Raw genomic sequence first — 20,914 nt, forward strand, 5'->3', positions numbered from 1 at the left:
GAATATGAAACTGAAAAACACATTCTCATAAGCAACTCACAGTCCTCACTCCTAATACCTAAACAGAGGGTAGCCCTGTATCAAGAACCAATGCACACGCAGCAGTTGTGGGTATGCAAGTTCTCATTATGATAACCCACATGCTTGCTTCAATTAGCATATGAAAAAGTTAACATGAGGCCGTGGTATAATTTATCTTGCTTAATCTAAATCTTGATTTCACTATTTTTTTTAAAGTAAAGTATATAAGATAAAGTTTTGTAATATAATCTGTATATATTATTTGCAATGAGTTCACAATTACCTTGCTCAATTTTTTGTTCAAGGGCTAAAACCTTTGTGCAATGCATTCATTTTTCTTCGGTGATTACGATAATTTTTTTATTCCAATTAATGGATGTAGTTATTTCTGCTGCATATAGTGAGAAGTGTTGTATGATGTTAACAAATTAAAATGCAGTTCACTTACCTTATCTAGAAAATGATTGCTTTTATAACTACTGACCAACAGCCTATGCAAACTGGTAGCTGACTTCACAACTCACCACAGAGTCATTCAAAGATGTAAGAATATTTTGTATTTACCTTCCCCAGCCATATGATTCATCATCAATGTCTTGGCTCCCCTCCAACTTTTCAAGCTGCAACAAATTTTCCACACGCTTCTCTAGTGGAATCGTATCTTTGGCTCCTGGTGCTGCTTCTCCGTTAGTCACCAATTTAACCAAACAGTCAAAGGTCAGTTGGGGAGAGGGAAGTTGCCAGGGCAGACATGGAAGGTTGATTGCATTGGGCTACTACTGACTAGTCGTGGGTGTCAAGACGCTTGCACAGTAGCAGACACTTATTCTGGTCTGCTTACCTGGTTGCCGTCCCTTGCAAACGTGCTACTCAGCTCAGTACCATTAAAATTCTGCACTTGTTAATGTTGTATTATAGAGTCCCACTCCAAGTCCAGAGTGACAACGAGTCACATTTCAAAGAAAAATTGTGTATGATTATTGCTCACAACACAATATTGAGTGAAGTTATCATATTCCATATTACACACAAGCTGCAGGACTTACTGAGAGAATGAATGGCTTACTGAAAGCCCAATTACGAAAATTATCAGATGGGACTTTGAGAACCTGGAGAGAGCATTTAAATGAAGCCCTCCAAATTTCAAATAACAGACCATTGACAAATGCAAAGACCCCTTTAATGCGAATGATGACCCCATCATTACAGATACAACCCCATGTAGCGACCAACACCATCATGTATTGGGAAATAAAACTAGGAGCCTTAGCTCCTTACCGAGCCACACCAGAATCTGAAGGTCTTGATCTAAATGCCTTAAAAACCTACTGATTGAAACTAAGAGACATGGCACTCTGTGAAACAGGTGTTGGAATACAGATTCCCCCGGAGAATTTCAGATTGATTGCTTCCAGATGTGGGTTGGCACTCAAAGTTATTCAGGTCTTCGGGGGACTGATCGATGCAGGCTGCCAAGGAGAATTAAAAACTATTATGTTGAACAGTGGTCATTGACTTGATCATAACACCTGGAGATAGAATTGTGCAGATTGTAATTATCCCAGTGTATGGAAGAGTAGTGAGAAAAGGGACTGCCCCAGCCCTTCTTACAGTGCGTGGGGAGGGAGGTTTTGGCTCAATTGACAAAAACCCTGGTGCTAAGGTGTGGGTAGAATCCCAAAATTGTGCTCCTGAATCAGTGGAAATCATTGCAAAGGGCAAAGATGATGTCCTGTTAGTCATGAAACCAGGACACGAGAAATGGGAATATATACCAGCAGGTAAATGCTATTTGTGAGAAGGATTATATTTGTCTTTTTTACAGATCATACCCCGAGGTGTCTTTGTGCTAGCTGTTCTACATGGTCTCCCTTCGGGCGTGTGCGTGTGGGGTTGGGAGGGACCAAAAGCCCCCAGCTCCAAAATGATTGACTGGCCACACTGATCAACATCTTTACTGCATCCGACCGAAAATGTTCGGACCCATCTGGCATGAGCCATACTGAACAGATCGGACTTTTGCATATCTAACATGAAAAGTACTGTTGATGTTACATCAACATGCCTGGTAGCCATACCAACTCCTGCCAGTGTTTTGCTGCAAATCTTTAATGCCACCAACAAAGATGGAGCAGTTAAAAAAAAGTGACACGTTGTAACACTTTTATGAATACTGCAGGTTTTGCCAAGAGGTAATAGCTGAGAAATGGGATAACTTAACCCATGTGATTACTTACAATATTACTACCAGTGATGTCTGCTATGACTTAACTTGTGACTCTCACAAAATTGGAAAATGTGCTCTGATGCCCTTGTAGACAGCAATGGGGTCTCCTCAAGAGATCCCGTGGGAACAACAAGTACTGTGTCAGCATAGAAACTATAAAACTTGTACAAATATGGGCAATAGAATGTTTTGCCAATATACTGTGACTGCTGCTAACAACAACAAGCATGTCAAACTGCCAGTGGGGCGGTTGTTCTCTTGTGGAAATACCACTTGTACATACATTCCTATCAATATAACAGGTGGACCGTGTGCTTTTACGCAGTTAGGACTCAGGATGTTTCCATTTCACTTTGTAAATACTCACTATCCAAGGCTAACACTTCACTTAATCGAAGCCTGTGGTTCTGAAATTCAGTTATTATCTAAATCAGAATATATGAGTTTAAGTATTTCTATAGTTGGAGTCACTAGTCAAAGGGTGGAGTGTAATGCTATCTGTATTTAACCACCGTTTCCATCTTGACCACTGACTCCATTTTGTGCTTAGCTGAGTTTCAAATGCCATCACATCAGTGGCGCAGGTATTTTTCCATGCTCAGCTTGTTTTCTACATTGAAAGAGTTTTTGCTCTTCTCAACAGGGAAAGGAACATATCATGGGGATGCAACGATGATAAGAGTGCACAAGGTTGAGAATGTTTATAGTAGAGAAGGGTACGGCTCTGTCTTGGAAATGCACAATGGGATCAGGCCAATTCTTTTTGTGTATTTTCAACACAGACCAGGTACAGCCAGAGCTCGAATTTCACAACTTACTCAAAGGGAGGGGGAAGGTTACCCGAACCTTCCTCTTGGGTTTATTTAAGGTGTATAAGGTGGGGAAACCTGGCACTGAGGCAGACAGAACTCGTTGTGAGGGTGGACACACTGCTCATGAGTCCCATTGGGGAATATTTCTCCTGTCTCAGCTGTCTAGGGTTCCACAGCTTGACGTTGGCAAGGACAAGGATGATGTTGGATTCAATCCCCATGGTGATGTATTTTTATTTCTTCTTGCTGTGATTATTTCAGTATCTGCACATGTTTTGCTGCATTCAAGTTAAATGCTCATGTTAACATTTTTGAATACTTTCATTTGAGACCCAGCATGTGCCTTAATAAATTAATTATTCAGACTACGGGTCAGATGTAGCAAAGCGCTTGCGCCTCGCAAACAGCGAAAAACACCGTTTGCGAGGCGCAAAAGCCTCTTTGCTATGCAGAAATGCATTTTGCGAGTCGGATCCGACTCGCAAAATGCATTTCCGACTCGCAAATAGGAAGGGGTGTTCCCTTCCTATTTGCGACTCGCAATGCGATCGCAAATGGAATTGCAGTTACCATCCACTTGAAGTGGATGGTAACCCAGTCGCAAATGGGAAGGGGTCCATTCCCCTTTGTGAATGGACACAAAAATAATTTTTCAGAGCAGGTAGTGGTCCTATGGACCACTGCCTGCTCTGAAAAATACTGAAACAAAAGGTTTCATTTTTTTCTAAGTGCAGCTCATTTTCCTTTAAGGAAAACGGGCTGCAGATAGAAAAAAAAAAAACTGCTTTATTAAAAAGCAGTCACGGACATGGTGGTCTGCTGACTCCAGCAGGCCACCATCCCCGTGAGTGCCCATACTCGCAATTGGGTCGCAAAATGCGACCCACCTCATTAATATTAATGAGGTGGGTCTTTGCGACCCCATTGCGAGTTGCAGAAGGTGTCTGAGACACCTTTCTGCATACCAAATTGCGAGTTGCAATTTGCGAGTCGCACAAACTCGCAAATTGAAAGTCGCAATTTGGTTTCTTCCTACATCTGGCCCTACGAGTGCTGCTTTCTTTGCACTCTTTAGCCTTGTTCCCTCTTAATTTGAAGCTAAGCAGAACAAGGGCTGAACAGCAGGGCTGACCTCTGAAGGTTCAAGGCAGTCTCCAGGCAGCAAAGCAGTCTTTCCAGGTACGGCAGCAAAGTATTAGAGTGCACAGCAGGTCACAGCAGCAGGCAGTTCTTTGAGAGTGCTTCTGCAGGTCCAGTAGTGAACTGAAGAGTGGGTCTGAGAGCCGTATTTTTATACCCTGGTGCCCCGCTCCTAGAAGGTGGGAGAAGATTCCTGAAAGGTTCTTTGAAGTTCCAAGAGTTTCCTGCCTCCTAGGTGGCTGCAGTGACAATACAGGGTCGTTAAGCCTATTGTGTGGTGGCTGGGCACAGCCTATTCAGGTGCAAGTGGGGCTGTGCTGAGCTCTGTTCCCTTCAACCGCCCATACAGCCAATGGAAAGGCCATTTAGGCACTGCTAATCCCACTATTGTGTGACTGTCTGGGGTGAATTCACAAAGTCTCAGCTGTCAGTTATACACAGTCAAGTGACCTAAGGCAGGCTGCAGGCACGGAGGGCTAAGGGCAGGATAATGCCAGCTTTCTAAAAGTGGCATTTTCAAACATGTGATGATAAATTCAACATTACTCTTAAAGGGGGTTTATCATTACAAGTTCATAGGTACTACAATTGCATGTCTACGTCCTTTCTAAAAGTGGCATTTTCAAACATGTGATGATAAATTTGACATTACTCTTAAAGGGGGTTTATCATTACAAGTTTATAGGTACTACAATTACATGTCTACCTCCTCTCATTTAGAAATTACAGCCTACTAAATGTACATGGGAATCCCCAATGTTATCCTTTGGGAGGGGTAGGCCTCACAGTAATGAAAAATGAATTTGGGAGTTTTTCACTACTAGGACATGTAAAACTGAAAGGTACATGTCATACCTTTCAATTAAACAGCACCCTGCCCTATAGGTTACCTAGGGCTTACCTTACAGGGTGTCTTATATATAAAAACGAAAAAAAGGAGTTTAATATTTAAGGCTTGGGAAAGGGTTTTGGATGACAAGTCTACATGGCAGTGGGCCATTGCATTCAGGCTACAGTGGAAGGCCTGGGAAATGTTTTAAAGTGCTACTTAAATGGGTGGCACAACAAGTGCAGCAGGCTTACTGTTAGCATTTAATTTACAGGTCCTTGGTATATGGTATACTATGCTACAAGGGACTTACATGTAAATTAAATGTGCCAATCAGTCTCAGGTATATGCCAAACAAACCATGTTTAGGGAGAGAGCACAAGCACTTTAGCACTGGTTAGCAGAGGTAAAGTGCACAGAGTCCTAAGGCAAACAAGTAAAAATCAAGCATAAAAGTAGGAAGAAGGCAAAACGTTTGGGGGTGACCTTGTAGAGAGGGCCATTTCCAACAGGCACTTGACAAACAACTCTGACACTGAATCCGCTTGCCATAGATATTTTTGTAGAAGAGTTCTTATTAGGACGGTGCCACCCACACTGAGTTGGAAAAGTGACAAAGCCTTTTGCCATTATTGCAACAGTAGTAATGGACTCTGTACATTATAGATATATACATAACTGCAGAGGCGCACAGTGCCTATTTATAACCATTGTTGAGTGTGGGGAGCGGCATTGGCTCATGAGAGGCAAAGCCTTGAGTGAGTCATGATGGCCCTCCCCTCCCTCAACAATGGTAATAAATAGTATATTAAAATCAGTGCTTTTGTATATGTAGTTTACGCAATGGTATTTTATCATGGTTACCTCTTAACAAAGGGTATTTAACCGAACGCAGGATGCCAAGAGTTACATTTGTAGAATATGGTAATATCACATTGAAGTAACCTTGTGATTATTTGGAGAATTATTTCCCTTTATAAAGTAACATGCAGCCTCTGAGGCAGTAAAATTGTTTTTCTCATATCAGCTTTGCTGTAATACGATAATAAATTCTAAGTTGATCATAGCACTGTAGTAATAAATGCGTCAATGTAAATCTATCAGTATAGTTACTCTAAATGACTTGTATTTGGGCCACATTTAATTTTACTGCCATAGCATAAATGTATATATTTTTAGAGATTTTATCATAAGCATTGGAGTAAAATGTCCACACTGCATAAAGATTTTGGTACTTGGGCAAGAAAATTGGGTAAAGTAATTGTGAAAATTATGGGAAATTATATATACAGATTTTATTGTATGCACACACACGTGTTATTTATATTTAGAGAGAGATATATTTATTTGTGTATACAATAGCATTATGTGCAATAATTGTGCAATTACTTTACTCCATTTCCTTGCCCAAGTGGTAAAGTCTTTATGTAGTTTGGTAATTTTGTTACAATGGTTATTATAAAAATAAAAAAGAATGGAACGTAATGGATGTGCACACTTTTGCCCCAATGCAAATAGTTATTCCCACTTTATAAAGTGATCACTGTTATGTGTAGTGCTGTTTCATTTTAGCAAATTATAACCCAGCTCATTTCTCTATAAATCAATTCAGTTTGTAACTACTGACCCAAAGCCTATGCACATTGGTGACTGACCCAAAAAACTTGTCATGGAATCACTCAAAGATTTAAGAATATTTTGTGTTTACCTTCTCCAGCTAAGTCATCATTGGCATACTCATCATCAATGCCTGGGCTTCCCGACAACTTTTCAAGCTGCAACAAATTCTCCACTTGCTTCTCTCGCGGGATCTTAAGCTTGGTTTCTGGCACTCCTTGTCCATTAGTCAACAATACCTCATTTTGGTTGTGGGCCAGGTTATCTTTGGTCTGTTTCTTTAACTTATTCCATTCACTCTTTAGCTCAGCAATAGATCTGTTATTGCCCTCCACGGCATTAACTTTGTTTTGGATATCAGACCATATTTTATTTTTCTCATTGCTGGTGGTTTTCATAGAGAGGGAACCACACAGCTGGGGCCCAAATTTGGTGATATTCTCCACTAACACATCCATTTCCTTGTCCGTCAAGGTCGCCTTTTCCTGAGTGCCGGCTGCTCCTGCTGAAGACGGACCAGTCTCAGATAATTTTGTTTAAACACAGAGCATTTAAGGCCTACCTCAATGGCTTGTGACTTGAGAATTAGTTTTAAGGTCAGAAGATTGGCACAGGACAAGGATATGAAGTATTTTGGTAATCTTCGTGTGGGACAGATGGAAATGGAGACATTGGAAACAGATGCACAGGCAGCTTGTACATACAAATTTCCAATACTTGTTTTGACTGTCTATGTTTGATAGGGTTATCAGTGGTGTACAGGTATAAACTCACATAGCGTTGGCAATTGGTTTTGGGTGACAAATATCTATGCACTGCTGAATGCGAAACTGAAAAACACATTCTCATAAGCAACTCACAGTCCTCACTCCTAATAGCTAAACAGAGGGTAGCCCTGTATCAAGAACCAATGCACACACAGAAGTTGTGGGTGTGCAAGTTCTCATTATGATAACCCACATGCTTGCTTCAATTAGTATAAGAAAAAGTGAGGCCGTGGTATAATTTAACATGCTTAATCTAAGACTTGATTTCACTATTTTTTTTAAGGTAAGGTATATGAGATAAAGTTTTGTAATATAAACTGTATATATTATTTGCAATGAGTTCAAATTTACCTTGCTCAATTTTTTTGTTCAGGGGCTAAAACCTTTGTGCAATGCATTAATGTTTCTTTGATGATTACAATATTTTTTTTAGGCCAATTAATGGATGTAGGTATTTCTGCTGCATATAGTGAGCAGTGTTATATGATGTTAATAAATTAAAATGCAGTTCACTTACCTTACCTAGAAAACAATTGCTTTCATAACTGCTGACCAACAGCCTGTGCAAACTGGTAGCTGACTCCACAACTCACCACAGAGTCACTCAGAGATGTAAGAATATTTTGTATTTACCTTCGCCAGCCACATCATTGGCATATTCATCATCAATGCCAGGGCTCCCCTCCAACTTTTCAAGCTGCAACAAATTCTCCACACGCTTCTCTAGTGGAATCGTATCTTTGGCTCCTGGTGCTGCTTCTCCGTTAGTAACCAATGCCTCGTTTTGGTTGTGGGCCATCTTATCTTTGGTCTGTTTCTTTAACTTATTCCATCCTCTCTTTAGCTCCGCAATGGACCTGTTATTGCCCCCAATGGCATTAACTTTGTTTTGGATATCAGACCATATTTTATTTTTCTCACCGCTGGTGGTTTTCATAGAGAGGGCACCACACAGCTGGGGCCCAAATTTGGTGATATTCTCCACTAACAAATCCAACTCTTCGTCAGTCAAACTCGCCTTTTTCTGAGTGCCGGCTGCTCCTGCTGAAGATGGACCAGCCTTAGATAATTTTGTTTAAGTACAGATCATTTTGAGGCCTACCTCACTGGCTTGTGACTTGGGAATTCGCCTAAAGATCAGAACAGTGGCACAGTACAAGGAGATGATGCATTTTGGCAATCTTCGTGTAGGACAAACAGATGGAAATGGAGACACTAGAAACAGATGCGTAAGGCAAATTGTGCGGAAAGTGACACTATTCATTATGTGTAACCTCCATCATTCTTTTCATACTTTCAAATAAAATAGGGTTTGGTAAGTTATGTGAAGGTAGTTCTAATTCTGAATAAAGAAATACTGTTTACATTTTATACCTACATTTTGATACCAAGAAAAAAGGACCATTATTTAACAGTAATAGTTTCTTTTAGTAGGAACTATTGGGTTACGGCCATAAACAGATTTCTATAAATTCAATACTTGAGCATCAGTTTCGTACATAAGTGAATATAAAATACATAAGTGAATATAAAGTATGAAACTATAAATTTGTTTGGTGGTGCAGGTGTGCTGTCCCCTAAAAGGTAATCTATTTACTTGCATGAAATCAACACAGCGTTTGAGGGAATTACACAATCATTTATGTCAAGGCACTCTCTGGTGTAATATTTAAACTATGGTCTTAGAGCTTATGAGCTTATGCCCTTCATCTCTTATCAAGGTTTTGTTTAAAGCCTAATAGTGACAAACATTTTGTCTCTACACGTAAGAAGTCCTTCCACTATTGTGTTGCTTTAATAATAAGAAAGGCTCATTAACCTATAATAATATTTTTTATACTGTTTATTGTCAGATTGTTATTTGTTAGAATAAACACATTATTCAGTATAATTACAGTCACTAAAATGAACAGGATGTCACAATGTTGAAGTCTCCATTAATATCAAGAGAGCAACTATAAGCTTTAAATAATGTGATATGTCCAATGATTTGTCGTTCTAACATTAAAATTATAATCTTCAGTGGTCTCCCACATCTTCCAATAGTTCCCGCTTGTAACTGAATTGGGGAGAGAGGGCCCATTCAAACATTTACAAGAGTCAGCTGTGTAGGAAGGGTAACGCCACCTTGAACAGTGCTGAAATCTCACTCTGTGTAATCTTAGAATAGTTTTATTGCCTTTTCACCATAGTTAAGTGACTCTTTAGATATGTTCATCCCTTTGTTAAAGACCGTTAACTGCTATTCATAAAAAGGGGTTTAAGTGGTAATGTTATGGTATAGCTCTCTAGTTTTCTGTCCAACCTTGATGTGGTCTTTGAGTTTTATTTTGACTGTTAACCTATAGCAGCTTTCTCTATTATTAAGATTGGCAGTGTATGTATGGTGGCAACTAAAAATATTCAAAGTGTTCTAAAAGTGGTCTTACAAATACATTATAAAAATGAATGAAATCTTCTCTTTGTCCCTTAATTCTAATACAACTATTTATTTAATGTACTTTGTTAAGTTAATCGATTGTAGTGGCTGTTCAAATTGATTTTTTTTTCCTAATCCCACTTGAATCCCTCTTGAAGTTATTAAAATCCAGACACAATCTTCTTCCTATTTGGAATGTATGCTTTGGTCGGAGATAAAGGAACAGAAAGTGATGCTTAGTTTTAAAAAAAATACTTTTTTAACCACAATCATAGTCAAGAGCTACATTTGCTGTCTGGTGCATACACTTTTGGGTTAGTTCCCTTTAAGGGTCTCTACTTTATTGCAATATATTACTAATGGTCATATGGTGTAAATAATGCTAAAGCTATACTAACAACTGAGAAAAAGATAAGAGTAGCTCATGTGTATGCCAATTATAACTTGTATTTCATTAACTTCTATCCATTTTATAAAGACGGAGGCTAGATTGTGAGTGTTTTCTAATGCTCTAAACCAGCCTGCTATCTTCCACACTTTGACAACTGTATGGCTTTACATGCAATTCTTGCAATTTCTTGAAGAGAGCTATCTTCCAAGGCACCTACAGAATTTTGACCAGCAATTATTTAACCTATTGCAACTGTATGTCACACATACATTATGTAATTAAGAAGTTCTGTAGAAGTCAGATAACTATACCGACAACAGTAATTTCCTTTTCATTACTAACTCATGATCAGATCTAGCCGAGCAGGTCCCGAGTACTGTTATCTTATATAATTGTTTAGTAATTATGTGCATCCGCACATTGGGGGTTATTCTAACTTTGGAGGAGGTGTTAATCCGTCCCAAAAGTGACGGAAAAGTGACGGATTTACCACCAGCCGTATTACGAGTCCATTATATCCTATGGAACTCGTAATACGGCTGGTGGTATATCCGTCACTTTACCGTCACTTTTGGGACGGATTAACACTCCTCCAAAGTTAGAATAACCCCCATAGTCTCTTTCACTTTCTTTTAACACTGAATAGAACACTTTATTGCAAACCATTAATTCATTTCTAAGGGTTACAGACACAACTAGACCTAAAAATAACCAAATACAAAGGTTATGAATTCTGTTGACAATGTATACATTTAACCTTCACCAATACTTAAAAGAAGAGGAGTTTAAGCTAAATATAACTCTTCAGCCTATGTCCAGCTAGATTAATGCCTTCCACCCCTTGGAAACTGTAAGCCTTATTTAATATTCCATTTACTTACTCAACAGCACTCAATTTTTGCAGTTCATGGAACTTATCTTACATGCTTGGCCTGGTCCACGTGCTTGTCCTTGGCAACATAAAATCATCTTTTATTTCAGTCCCTGACTACTCCAAGGGTTGGTGAATACCGCTGTCTGGCTACCAAGCTTAGTGAATACCACTGTCTGGCTACTAAGCTTTCTTTTTTATGCAACTTTGGAAGATAAGGTTGCCCACTGCATGTTGGAATAATGAATGGAGTTATGCACTGGGGCTCAAATTAGAATATGGGTCCTTTAGGTGTGAGTTTTGTTGTTTTGCTATGATAGAAAAAATAAACTGCAGCTACATTCTGAGTGTGAGAGCTGCTGTCCGGTAGGCGTAATTTGTTATCCAAATGCAGAGAAATATCTGAAAATGCGATCAAAGGGACACTTAAGTCTGATTGAGTGTACCGTTTACTAAGAATGAAAAGAAGATGAGGGTTACTTTTCAGAGTTGACATTCAATCGTCAGTATGTCTTAGAAATTACAAACTGGCAGGGCCATAGAGTTTGCACCAGATAATTGCAGCGTGTTTATGCCAAGCCACATTTATGAAGTTGCCATGCCCTTTTTAGACTGCACACATGCATTTCACATCTAGTGAGTAGTTGGTATGCAATCAAACTTAATACGACAAAAACAAGTAAAGCCCAGCACCCCAAAGAGCAATGCAGCTCAGGAATACTCAATCACAAGAACGCATTCTTGGTAAACAACTGTGAGACTTCGGAACGCAGACCTGCCCTCTGACAATCAAACAGAAAAATCTATAAAATGCAGCAAACTGACCACATTAGATATTCACCAATTTATTAAGTTCTTACCTTATCTTTTGCTTTCTTTTGCACAACTTCACATGCATAAACTATTGAAACTTAATAATCCACTAGTTTAGAAAACAGGTTTTATTTGATGATATAATGACATGCTATAGCCAGAACGGGTCTGTATTCTCCCTCTGCTTAATGGTCACTTCAGGTACAAAGATATTTTCTTAGTTGATAACTTTGGGCCCACTTACAGACAGGGGACCTTCAGTATGTTGATGGCTGAGACTACTCTCTACCGCCAACATAATTCAGGCCGTCGGAGATTTAGCCATTTGTCCACTCGCTGGCACATTGTCACTGTCTGTCACCATCAGGTAAAATCTGGCAGTAAAGGCCAGTGAAAACTGCTAAATTAACCACACTCTATGGGAGACTCTCCCATGGCCTGGGGGGGGCATTTTTGTATTTTAGAAAACAAAATCCCTCTTTGTGATTTTGTTTTTTTAAATCGAAAAAAAAATGAAAGTTTGCCCTATAGCTCTGTCATGTTGACGGAGCCATCTGTTAAACTTGCAGCGCGCTGACAGGACTCGCAGTGACTGCAGTTCCTGCCAATGCTAGAAATGTCCACTGGGCTAGTGGACATCTCTAAATTTGGTGGGTGGGTACTCCCTCAGGATGATAAAGTATTTGTCCTGATGGAGTAGCACCCATCCACCGAACTCTAAATCAGGTCATCATTGTCGAGCATCGAGCAATCATAATATTGTTTTAATTTTCCTCATTTCCTTTATTCTTCAGAATCCCAACTTACTGCATCCAATGTCAAATACAATGTAAGTGCTCTAGAGTATCTTTTTAGCAGTACTTTGTATTCTACATATTTTATCAAACCTCTCGCACTGTTCATTTTTCAGAGATATTCAGTTGCAACACCAGCATTCCTTGAACTATCCCATTCATTATCAACTGAAGTTAATTTTAGACATGGAACTCAAGGCAGATACCACCTATGATACACCTGGTATGACCAATACAATTGACAGCCTTTATGACCAGGATAGCTGAATTTCCATATGTCTGCTAGCATACCTCTTTAAACAGGGCCTCCTATACTTAAATATGGAGCCGAATAGAGCTATGGGGTTACATGTTCAAGCTCTGAATTTGTGCTTGAACATCTCAGTAAAGGAGGGAGAAGGCAGACCAGCAGTGGCAATAGCTAAACACAACATCTCTGAAAGGTTAATGAAACACACCACTGTTCTGAAAGACATGGGCTGCAGTTACCATAAAAAATAGCATTATTGTGTTATGTTTTATCTCTGTGAAAAATAAATGCTGTATCTCCATAGATCCTAAAAAGTACACCACTGTTCCACAGTTTCAATGAGTAGGATGTATACCAAATAATAAATACTTACTTCCTTCATAGCAATACTCAATAACATAGCCATCTAGACCTGCAGCTCCAATGTGATCTGGTGGCCTCCACTTCATTGTGACTGAGCTATCAGTAACTCCGTCAACTACAAGAAGAGTAGGCGCGCTTGTTACAGCTGAAAAGATAAAAAAGGAGGCAGTGTTAAGCCTATTGGGCCAATGATCACATTTTTAAATATGACCCCCACAACTATAAATGAACAAACAAAAACCTTAGAGAAATAGTCCTAAAGGTGCATGATACACCTAAACACTGCAGTTTATAAAATCCATTATTTTCATAGAATGTTCACTCGTGATCCTTATCATAATACAAATACAATATTGATGAATGGCCAGTGTATGCCTCCTACAGATAGAATGTGCTCTAGGAGGTGTTGAAAACATAAAACTTTGATGGGAATGACATTGAGAAACAGACTGTGATTTAAAAGTATTGGTGTAGTAATAAAAATAATTGTACATACTCACCTAAGGGAACGAAAGCCTTAGAAGGCTCACTTGGTTTGGATGTCCCTATTGAATTAACTGCAAATACACGGACCTCATAGGCCACTCCTTCAATCATCTTCTTTGGTTCAAATGCAGTTTCTTTGATTAAGTCAAAATTTAACCTCATCCACCTGGAACTTTGCTTCTTCTTTCTCTCAATGAAGTATCCTTGACAAGAAAGTAAGGCCATTAGAAATGCCAAGAATAAACTCTGTGAGCAGCACAAGACAATACATAACAGCCTTTTTAGTTTTGGGTCAATTGTGAAACACAGCTTTAGTACCACAGTTTCCTCAATATTAATAAATTTTTAGGTGTAGGAGCATTTATAATAATTTAAAGTTGTATTTTCTGTAGGTAAATTAAAACTACATTTTTGATGCATTGTTAGGAAGTGTCGACTCTTGGAACCTAACTCAAACATAGGGTAGACTCTTGGAAATTTACACAACCTATATTTAAAAGTATTACACTTGCACTTTATTATGGCACCCAATGGTGTAAGAACTACGATTATCCTTGATTCATCTTAGTTACTTCTCTATTTGTGAGCAGCAAGTAAAAGGCTAGCTTTGCAAGAGAGTGAAGCAATTGGTTTATTGTTGTCTAAATTAGAGAAGTATATTTGAGAGATGTAATGTTTGATAAATGTTTTGCCTGTAGAGGCAGCTTAAGTTTAGAAGGCAAATAAAGAATTCAGGAAAAATTTATAAGAAGTACAAAAAGTACATAAGCAAAAATTATTTCTCTCCCTAAAGTAATGCACTGTTTTTTCTTATGTTGGTTCAAATACCAGTTTCCTTTGAAATTTGTAACTGTCGCTCAAATAAAACAATTAGGCTCTTCCTGCCATATTTATTTGTTTGTACATGATTTTGTACAGGTAAAACCTCATGTATTCTGATATGCTTGAGAAATATATATGTTCTTTGACAAGTATATGTTTGAAAATAATGAATTATTACCAAAGGTGTGCATACTTGCATCCGACTGCCAAATATACTACATCTTTTTGTGTGGGCCATCTCCGTCTTAAAGATCTTTTTCATCTTAAATTAATGTATTCTATATCTCTCACTATATAAATTACAGTTGAGAACTACTCAGTGTTGTTTGGAAATTGTACATTATAAAGTAATGAGAATGGCTGGAAATCCAAAAGAAACCGCTGAGCCAGCTGAACATTTTAAAATATTTTATATGGTCTAGAATGATACGGTGTGCTAAAGCTCATGGGAGGTGTGATGTTATAATCATTTGTTTACATTCTGTTACAAGTGAAGGCAATACTGTTTGTTAGGTTGCATATTATTGTTATTTCTGAATATTGTCCTTTTTCAGTTGGTATCGGAATCGCTGAACAGCTTCTGCAAGCCTGAACTAGCCAGGGAGGAAATTCCAGTGGCACATGGTTTTCGTGGGAATTTGTTTCCTGCTGCACATTTCTGTACTTGGACAAGAAAATGGTCAATAGATTGAGAGATTCTTTGGCATCTAGAGCCTTTGGGTTATAGCATGTGGTTTACTGGTAATGAGAGAATATATTTTGCTGATGTGGCCGGGATGCCTCGTGCCACAAGTGTTACAGTGTAAACATTATTAATAAAATTGTGACACTAAAACAAAATAAAATAACATGTTTTTAAATGCTAAAATTGAAAATGTGTATAATGGGAAATGTGGTCACATTGGTGGCAGCCCTAACGTGGTTGAAATATTATTAAAATAATTGACAAATGAAGATGTATTTTACGTGTGCATAATAAAATGTACTGAGAAATAAATATTAATATGTACTTAAAGGATTATTATGTTTAAGTGTGAAATTAAATGTTTATAAAATATGGGTCAACACATAAAGGCCTAAAGCTAATTCTATGTCTTAAAAAGCTTGTGCAATGTTTTCCTGTCTCAACAGTTTCTAGAAGCAATGTTTAAAAATGTTAACGCTGCAGAAAATAGTGTTTCTCTAAGCATCCTGTGTGACTTTCTCACTGTAGAAAAGTTATGTTCTTATATTGTAACATTTGTCTGTCTTCCTGCGAGATAGGGTGCACCCAAGAACAATAGTGCAATAGTCTTTATGAATAAGTCTGCAAGAATTGTATTCTACTGCGGAAACTGGTGACTGCAGTGAGAGAAGATGAGCCAATCGTGAATGAAGAAAATGAAGTAAAGATACTTTCAGAACGTGGAGAAAATGTAATTGGTTCCGACCGAAACCACCCCATAGACTGTCCAATAGAAACTGAGCTAGTTGCTTTCTAGGACTTTAATATAACAAAATTAGGTGATGTTAGTTCAGTTCTGCTCTGTTACTGGCTGTTCTCAATTGTGCACTCTTATTTTGTTAGTGCTGTGTCTTTAGCTTTCTGCCACCGATAGTTCAGATGCATTAAGGCCAAACATTACTGAACTGTTCCCTATTATGTCACTGACCAATGAAGAAGACAAGAAGATGCTCCACTGATGAAGAAATTGCCGTTTGCTGATCCATTTGAGAGAGGTATAACCAAATGTGCATTTATTTTCCTTGCAGATTTTTATGTTTTCTCTCTCCTTAGAAACCCAATCGCTTGTTTTGGTTAGCGCTGTAGTCAAATGTTTTCCCAATTCATTTTGTCTTCTTTTTCTTTTTGCATGAAGCCCAAACATGCTTATGGAATTAGAGTAATAGCTAATGATGCCACAATCTAAATTTGGCTGTTACACATAAATTGATAAATATTCTGATTAGACTGAGGGGGTCATTACAACATTGGCGGTAAAAGCCGCTTACCGCCGTGCAGAAGACCGCCAAAACACCGCCGCGGCCGCGGAATTCCGTCACAGCTATTATGACACACATCTCGGAATCCGCCGAAATTCAGACACCCACACAGGTCCGCCACACCAAAGGTCAGTGTTAAACTGGCGAAAACAAAACCTCCACCGTCACGCCAACAGAAACACGCCCATGCTATCACGACCCACGAATCCACGCAGCAGTCTTTCAACCGCGGTATTCCATTGGCGGTACACACCGCCGCGCTCAAAATACACACACATCTCCAAAACACCGCCACATTGGACAATTCGAAATACACACACCTGATACACATACAAACACCACTCCCACACAATCAATACTATATAAAACACACACCCACATCACCCACAAACCCCTACGACCCAAAATCAGAGACGAAGGCGACAGACAGAGAGCACAGCAATAGAGAACCCCACCACACAGAGGCACACAACACCATCACCCATACAACATTCCACGCACAAAACACCACACATCACTACACATCACCACACTCATCACCACATACACCACCCCACACATCACCTACACCACCCCATGTCACGCCAAAGACACCCCAGGTTTTCCGAGGAGGAGCTCAGGGTTATGGTGGAGGAAATCATCCGGGTAGAGCCACAGCTATTTGGATCACAGGTGCAGCACACCTCCATAGCCAGGAAGATGGAGCTATGGCGCAGAATCGTGGACAGGGTCAACGCTGTGGGACAGCATCCAAGAAATCGGGAGGACATCAGGAAGAGGTGGAACGACCTACGGGGGAAGGTGCGTTCTGTGGTCTCCAGGCACAACATTACGATTCAGCGGACTGGCGGCGGACCCCCACCTCCTCCCCCACAACTAACAACATGGGAGGAGCAGGTCTTGACCATCATGCATCCAGAGGGCCTCGGAGGAGTCGGTGGAGGAATGGACACTGGTAAGTCAAATCTTAACTATCATATCCCCCACCCTACCTGCATGCCATCACACACCCCCACCCTCACCCCCTCCCCTATCACTCCAACTCCTCACTAATGTACTAATAACACAAACCACACATCCCAACACCATGCCCTGCATGACACAACTAAGCATGGTCACCCCTCACTAAAGCATGCTCACTGGACATACCCATAACACCCCCCCACAACCATCATCACACAAGCCCCCACACAGGAATGCTTGCACTGGGGTACACGCACACCCACCCATTGCACACCATGACACACACACATGCAATAATCATGCTCTTATACCCCTGCAGGACCACTACAGAACATCACCAGACAGGAGGGTCCAGACATCTCCACTCCACACACAGAAGAGGCCCACAGTAACAACAGCAGCTCTGGATCCTGATGACCAGCCCGGACCATCGTGGGCCTCGGGACAGTTGGTTCCCCTTGCAGAGGCACAGCCCAACACTGACCTTCCACCCTCTGGTAACACCAGCACAGCACCCACCCAGCGGGCCCATACCTCCGTACCCAGGACACGTCAATCAGCTGTGTGCCCACCACTACAGGGAACCCAGGATAACCCACCACCCCAACAACAACAGGGACCTGGGGGCAGTGGTAGTGGGCACACGGTCCAGGGGACGGAGGCACAGGAACACAGGGGAACTGGGAGGGCTGCTGTGCGACAGGGGGCGGACAGGCCAAGGGAACCCACTCTCCACAAGGCCCTCTCCTCCATCATGGGAGCATACCACCACTCCCAGGAGACGATGGCTACAGTCCTGGCCAAGTTTCAGGCGCATGCAGGACGAACAGTATTTGGGGTTCAGGGAGGAGCTCAGAACTATCAGCTCCACCCTGGGCACCATCGTAGGGGTGCTGAAGGACATACAAAAGACCATGAGGGACACCGTGGCACTCCAAAGGGCCCCTGACACTAGCCTCGATGATGAACTGCCCACCACCTCCGTCGGTGCTAGTGGACAGGACGCCCCGCCACAGGACCACCACACCAGCACCCCATCCCCTGCAGACGGAGAACCACCCCGCAAGTGGTCCCTGGGATCCAGGAACAGGACAGAGCAAGATGGCAAGACCCCCGCCAGGAAATGAGACCACCCTGATTGTCCTCCCACTGTCCCACTTTGTTACCCTCTCCAGATTGGAACTGCCCCAGCTCCACTTCCTATGCCCATATGGGCAAAGCACCTGTGAGACGAATAGACTGGACTCTGCCATGGACATTCCTCCGCCATCACCCATCACCATTTTACCACCCCCCTCCATTTTTTAGCACTTAAATAAACACCCTTGAAGCACAAAACAATCTGGAGTCAGTCTGTCATTTTGAAAATGTGTATTAGCTATGACTATGACAAAATCCGTTCAACATTTTAATGTCAACATACCTATGTCACACATCACAAGTCCATGAAGGAAGCAAGCAGATGACACACGTTGGTAACCACACCTGTGAAACCGTCATAGAAATGTACAACTCAGTTACCCAATACTGATTCAAATTGACAGACAGGATAGAGGTAGAAGTGTGAAAGTGAATATAATAGTAAACAAATGTTCTCACCTGTGTGTCACTGGAAATATTGCTGTATGACTGACTCCCTGTTGTCAATGTCTTCTTCCTCAGCTTCCTCCTCATCACTGTCCACAGGCTCCACAGCTGTCACAACACCGTCATCTGGACCATCCTCCTGCAGAAAAGGCACCTGTCGTCGCAAAGCAAGATTGTGAAGCATCGAGCAGGAGATGATGATCTGGCACACCTTCTTTGGTGAGTAGAATAGGGAACCACCTGTCATATGCAGGCACCTGAACCTGGCCTTCAGGAAGCCGAAGGTGCGTTCGATCACCCTCCTAGTCCGCCCATGGGCCTCATTGTAGCGTTCCTCTTCCCTGGTCCTGGGATTCCTCACTGGGGTCAGTAGCCATGACAGGTTGGGGTAACCAGTGTCCCCTAATAGCCACACACGGTGCCTCTGGAGTTGATCCATCACATAAGGGATGCTGCTATTCCGCAGGATGTAGGCGTCATGAACTGAGCCAGGGAACATTGCATTTACCTGGGAGATGTACTGGTCTGCCAAACATACCATCTGTACATATATGGAATGATAACTCTTCCGGTTCCTGTACAACTGTTCACTCCTGCGGGGGGGACCAGAGCTACATGGGTCCCATCAATAGCACCTATGATGTTGGGGATATGTCCAAGGGTATAGAAGTCACCTTTAACAGTAGCCAAATCCTCTACCTGAGGGAAAACGATGTAGCTCCTCACGTGTTTCAGCAGGGCAGACAACACTCTGGACAACACGTTGGAAAACATAGGCTGGGACATCCCTGATGCCATGGCCACTGTTGTTTGAAATGACCCACTTGCAAGGAAATGGAGCACTGACAGCACCTGCACTTCAGGGGGGATTCCTGTGGGATGGCCGATTGGTGACATCAGGTCTGGCTCCAACTGGGTACACAGTTCCTGGATTGTGGCACGATCAAACCTGTAGGTGATGATCAAATGTCGCTCCTCCATTGTTAACGGGCCCACCAGCGGTCGGTACACCGGAGGATTCCGACATCTCCTGAAATGTCCCAGCTGACGGTGCCTGAGAAGGACAACAGTGACCACAGGGTCAATGAAATCTCAGGTATGTACCCACAGCTACACAGAACACGACACCAAATACAAAATCCTCCTGTATGTGTCACGGTTTTCACTGGGCTTACCGTCGAGGTTGATGAGGGTTGGGGAAAAAACTGGAGACGAAGATAGGTCAGGAAATACTGGATCCACAAGAGGAAACCAGCCGGAGCGTGACTACCACCAAAGGAGTGGTGCAACGCAATGAACAAGCAGCTGAATTCCCCTTATATACCCCTAGATAGGAAGTAGGAAACAGGAAGTAGAAACACCACCATCTTGGATTGGGGAAAAGAGTATAACATTGAATAAAGAACATGCGTCCAACAAAAAGAAACAAGGCATGCTGGGAAGAGAGGAAGTGGGCAGCATGCTGGGAAAGGGAAAAGGCATGCATACAAACACCACCATGTGCAGGTATCCGGCTTTTGCCTGTGAATACTGGTAAGTGCAAAAGGTTACCTAAATGCCTAAATGTAAAGCGCACTAAATGCGCTATGCGCGGCAGGATCAAGACACAACTCGGGGTCTTATCTCCTGCCGCGTCTGCCCTTGCGGTAGAGACAGAAGAAGGGGGCGCGGCACTCGCCTGGCTGGACTCGCGGCTTCCCCCGCAGCCTGCCCGCAAGCCGCGGCTTCCCCCGCGGTCCGCATGCAGGCCGCGGCTTCT

At 41.5% G+C, this 20,914-nt stretch overlaps 1 protein-coding gene across 11 annotated transcripts in view; it reads right to left on the minus strand.

Moving 5' to 3' along the window:
* Nucleotides 1-20,914, minus strand: part of MYBPC1 (myosin binding protein C1) — a 362,797-nt gene that overhangs the window by 123,242 nt on the left and 218,641 nt on the right. For 6 of the 11 annotated variants that reach the window (XM_069229024.1, XM_069229023.1, XM_069229026.1 and 3 more), the window contains 4 exons: nucleotides 13,815-14,003; nucleotides 13,325-13,459; nucleotides 8,047-8,457; nucleotides 6,738-7,151 (listed from right to left, as the gene is read on the minus strand). In XM_069229024.1, coding sequence (XP_069085125.1) covers nucleotides 6,738-7,151; nucleotides 8,047-8,457; nucleotides 13,325-13,459; nucleotides 13,815-14,003 — 1,149 coding nt within the window. The remainder of the gene's footprint in view (nucleotides 1-6,737; nucleotides 7,152-8,046; nucleotides 8,458-13,324; nucleotides 13,460-13,814; nucleotides 14,004-20,914) is intronic. The other 5 variants (XM_069229030.1, XM_069229029.1, XM_069229022.1 and 2 more) reach the window with 4 other exon arrangements.

The sequence above is a fragment of the Pleurodeles waltl genome, chromosome 4_1 (assembly GCF_031143425.1).
Source record: "Pleurodeles waltl isolate 20211129_DDA chromosome 4_1, aPleWal1.hap1.20221129, whole genome shotgun sequence".
In the NCBI taxonomy this organism is placed as follows: Eukaryota; Metazoa; Chordata; class Amphibia; order Caudata; family Salamandridae; genus Pleurodeles; species Pleurodeles waltl.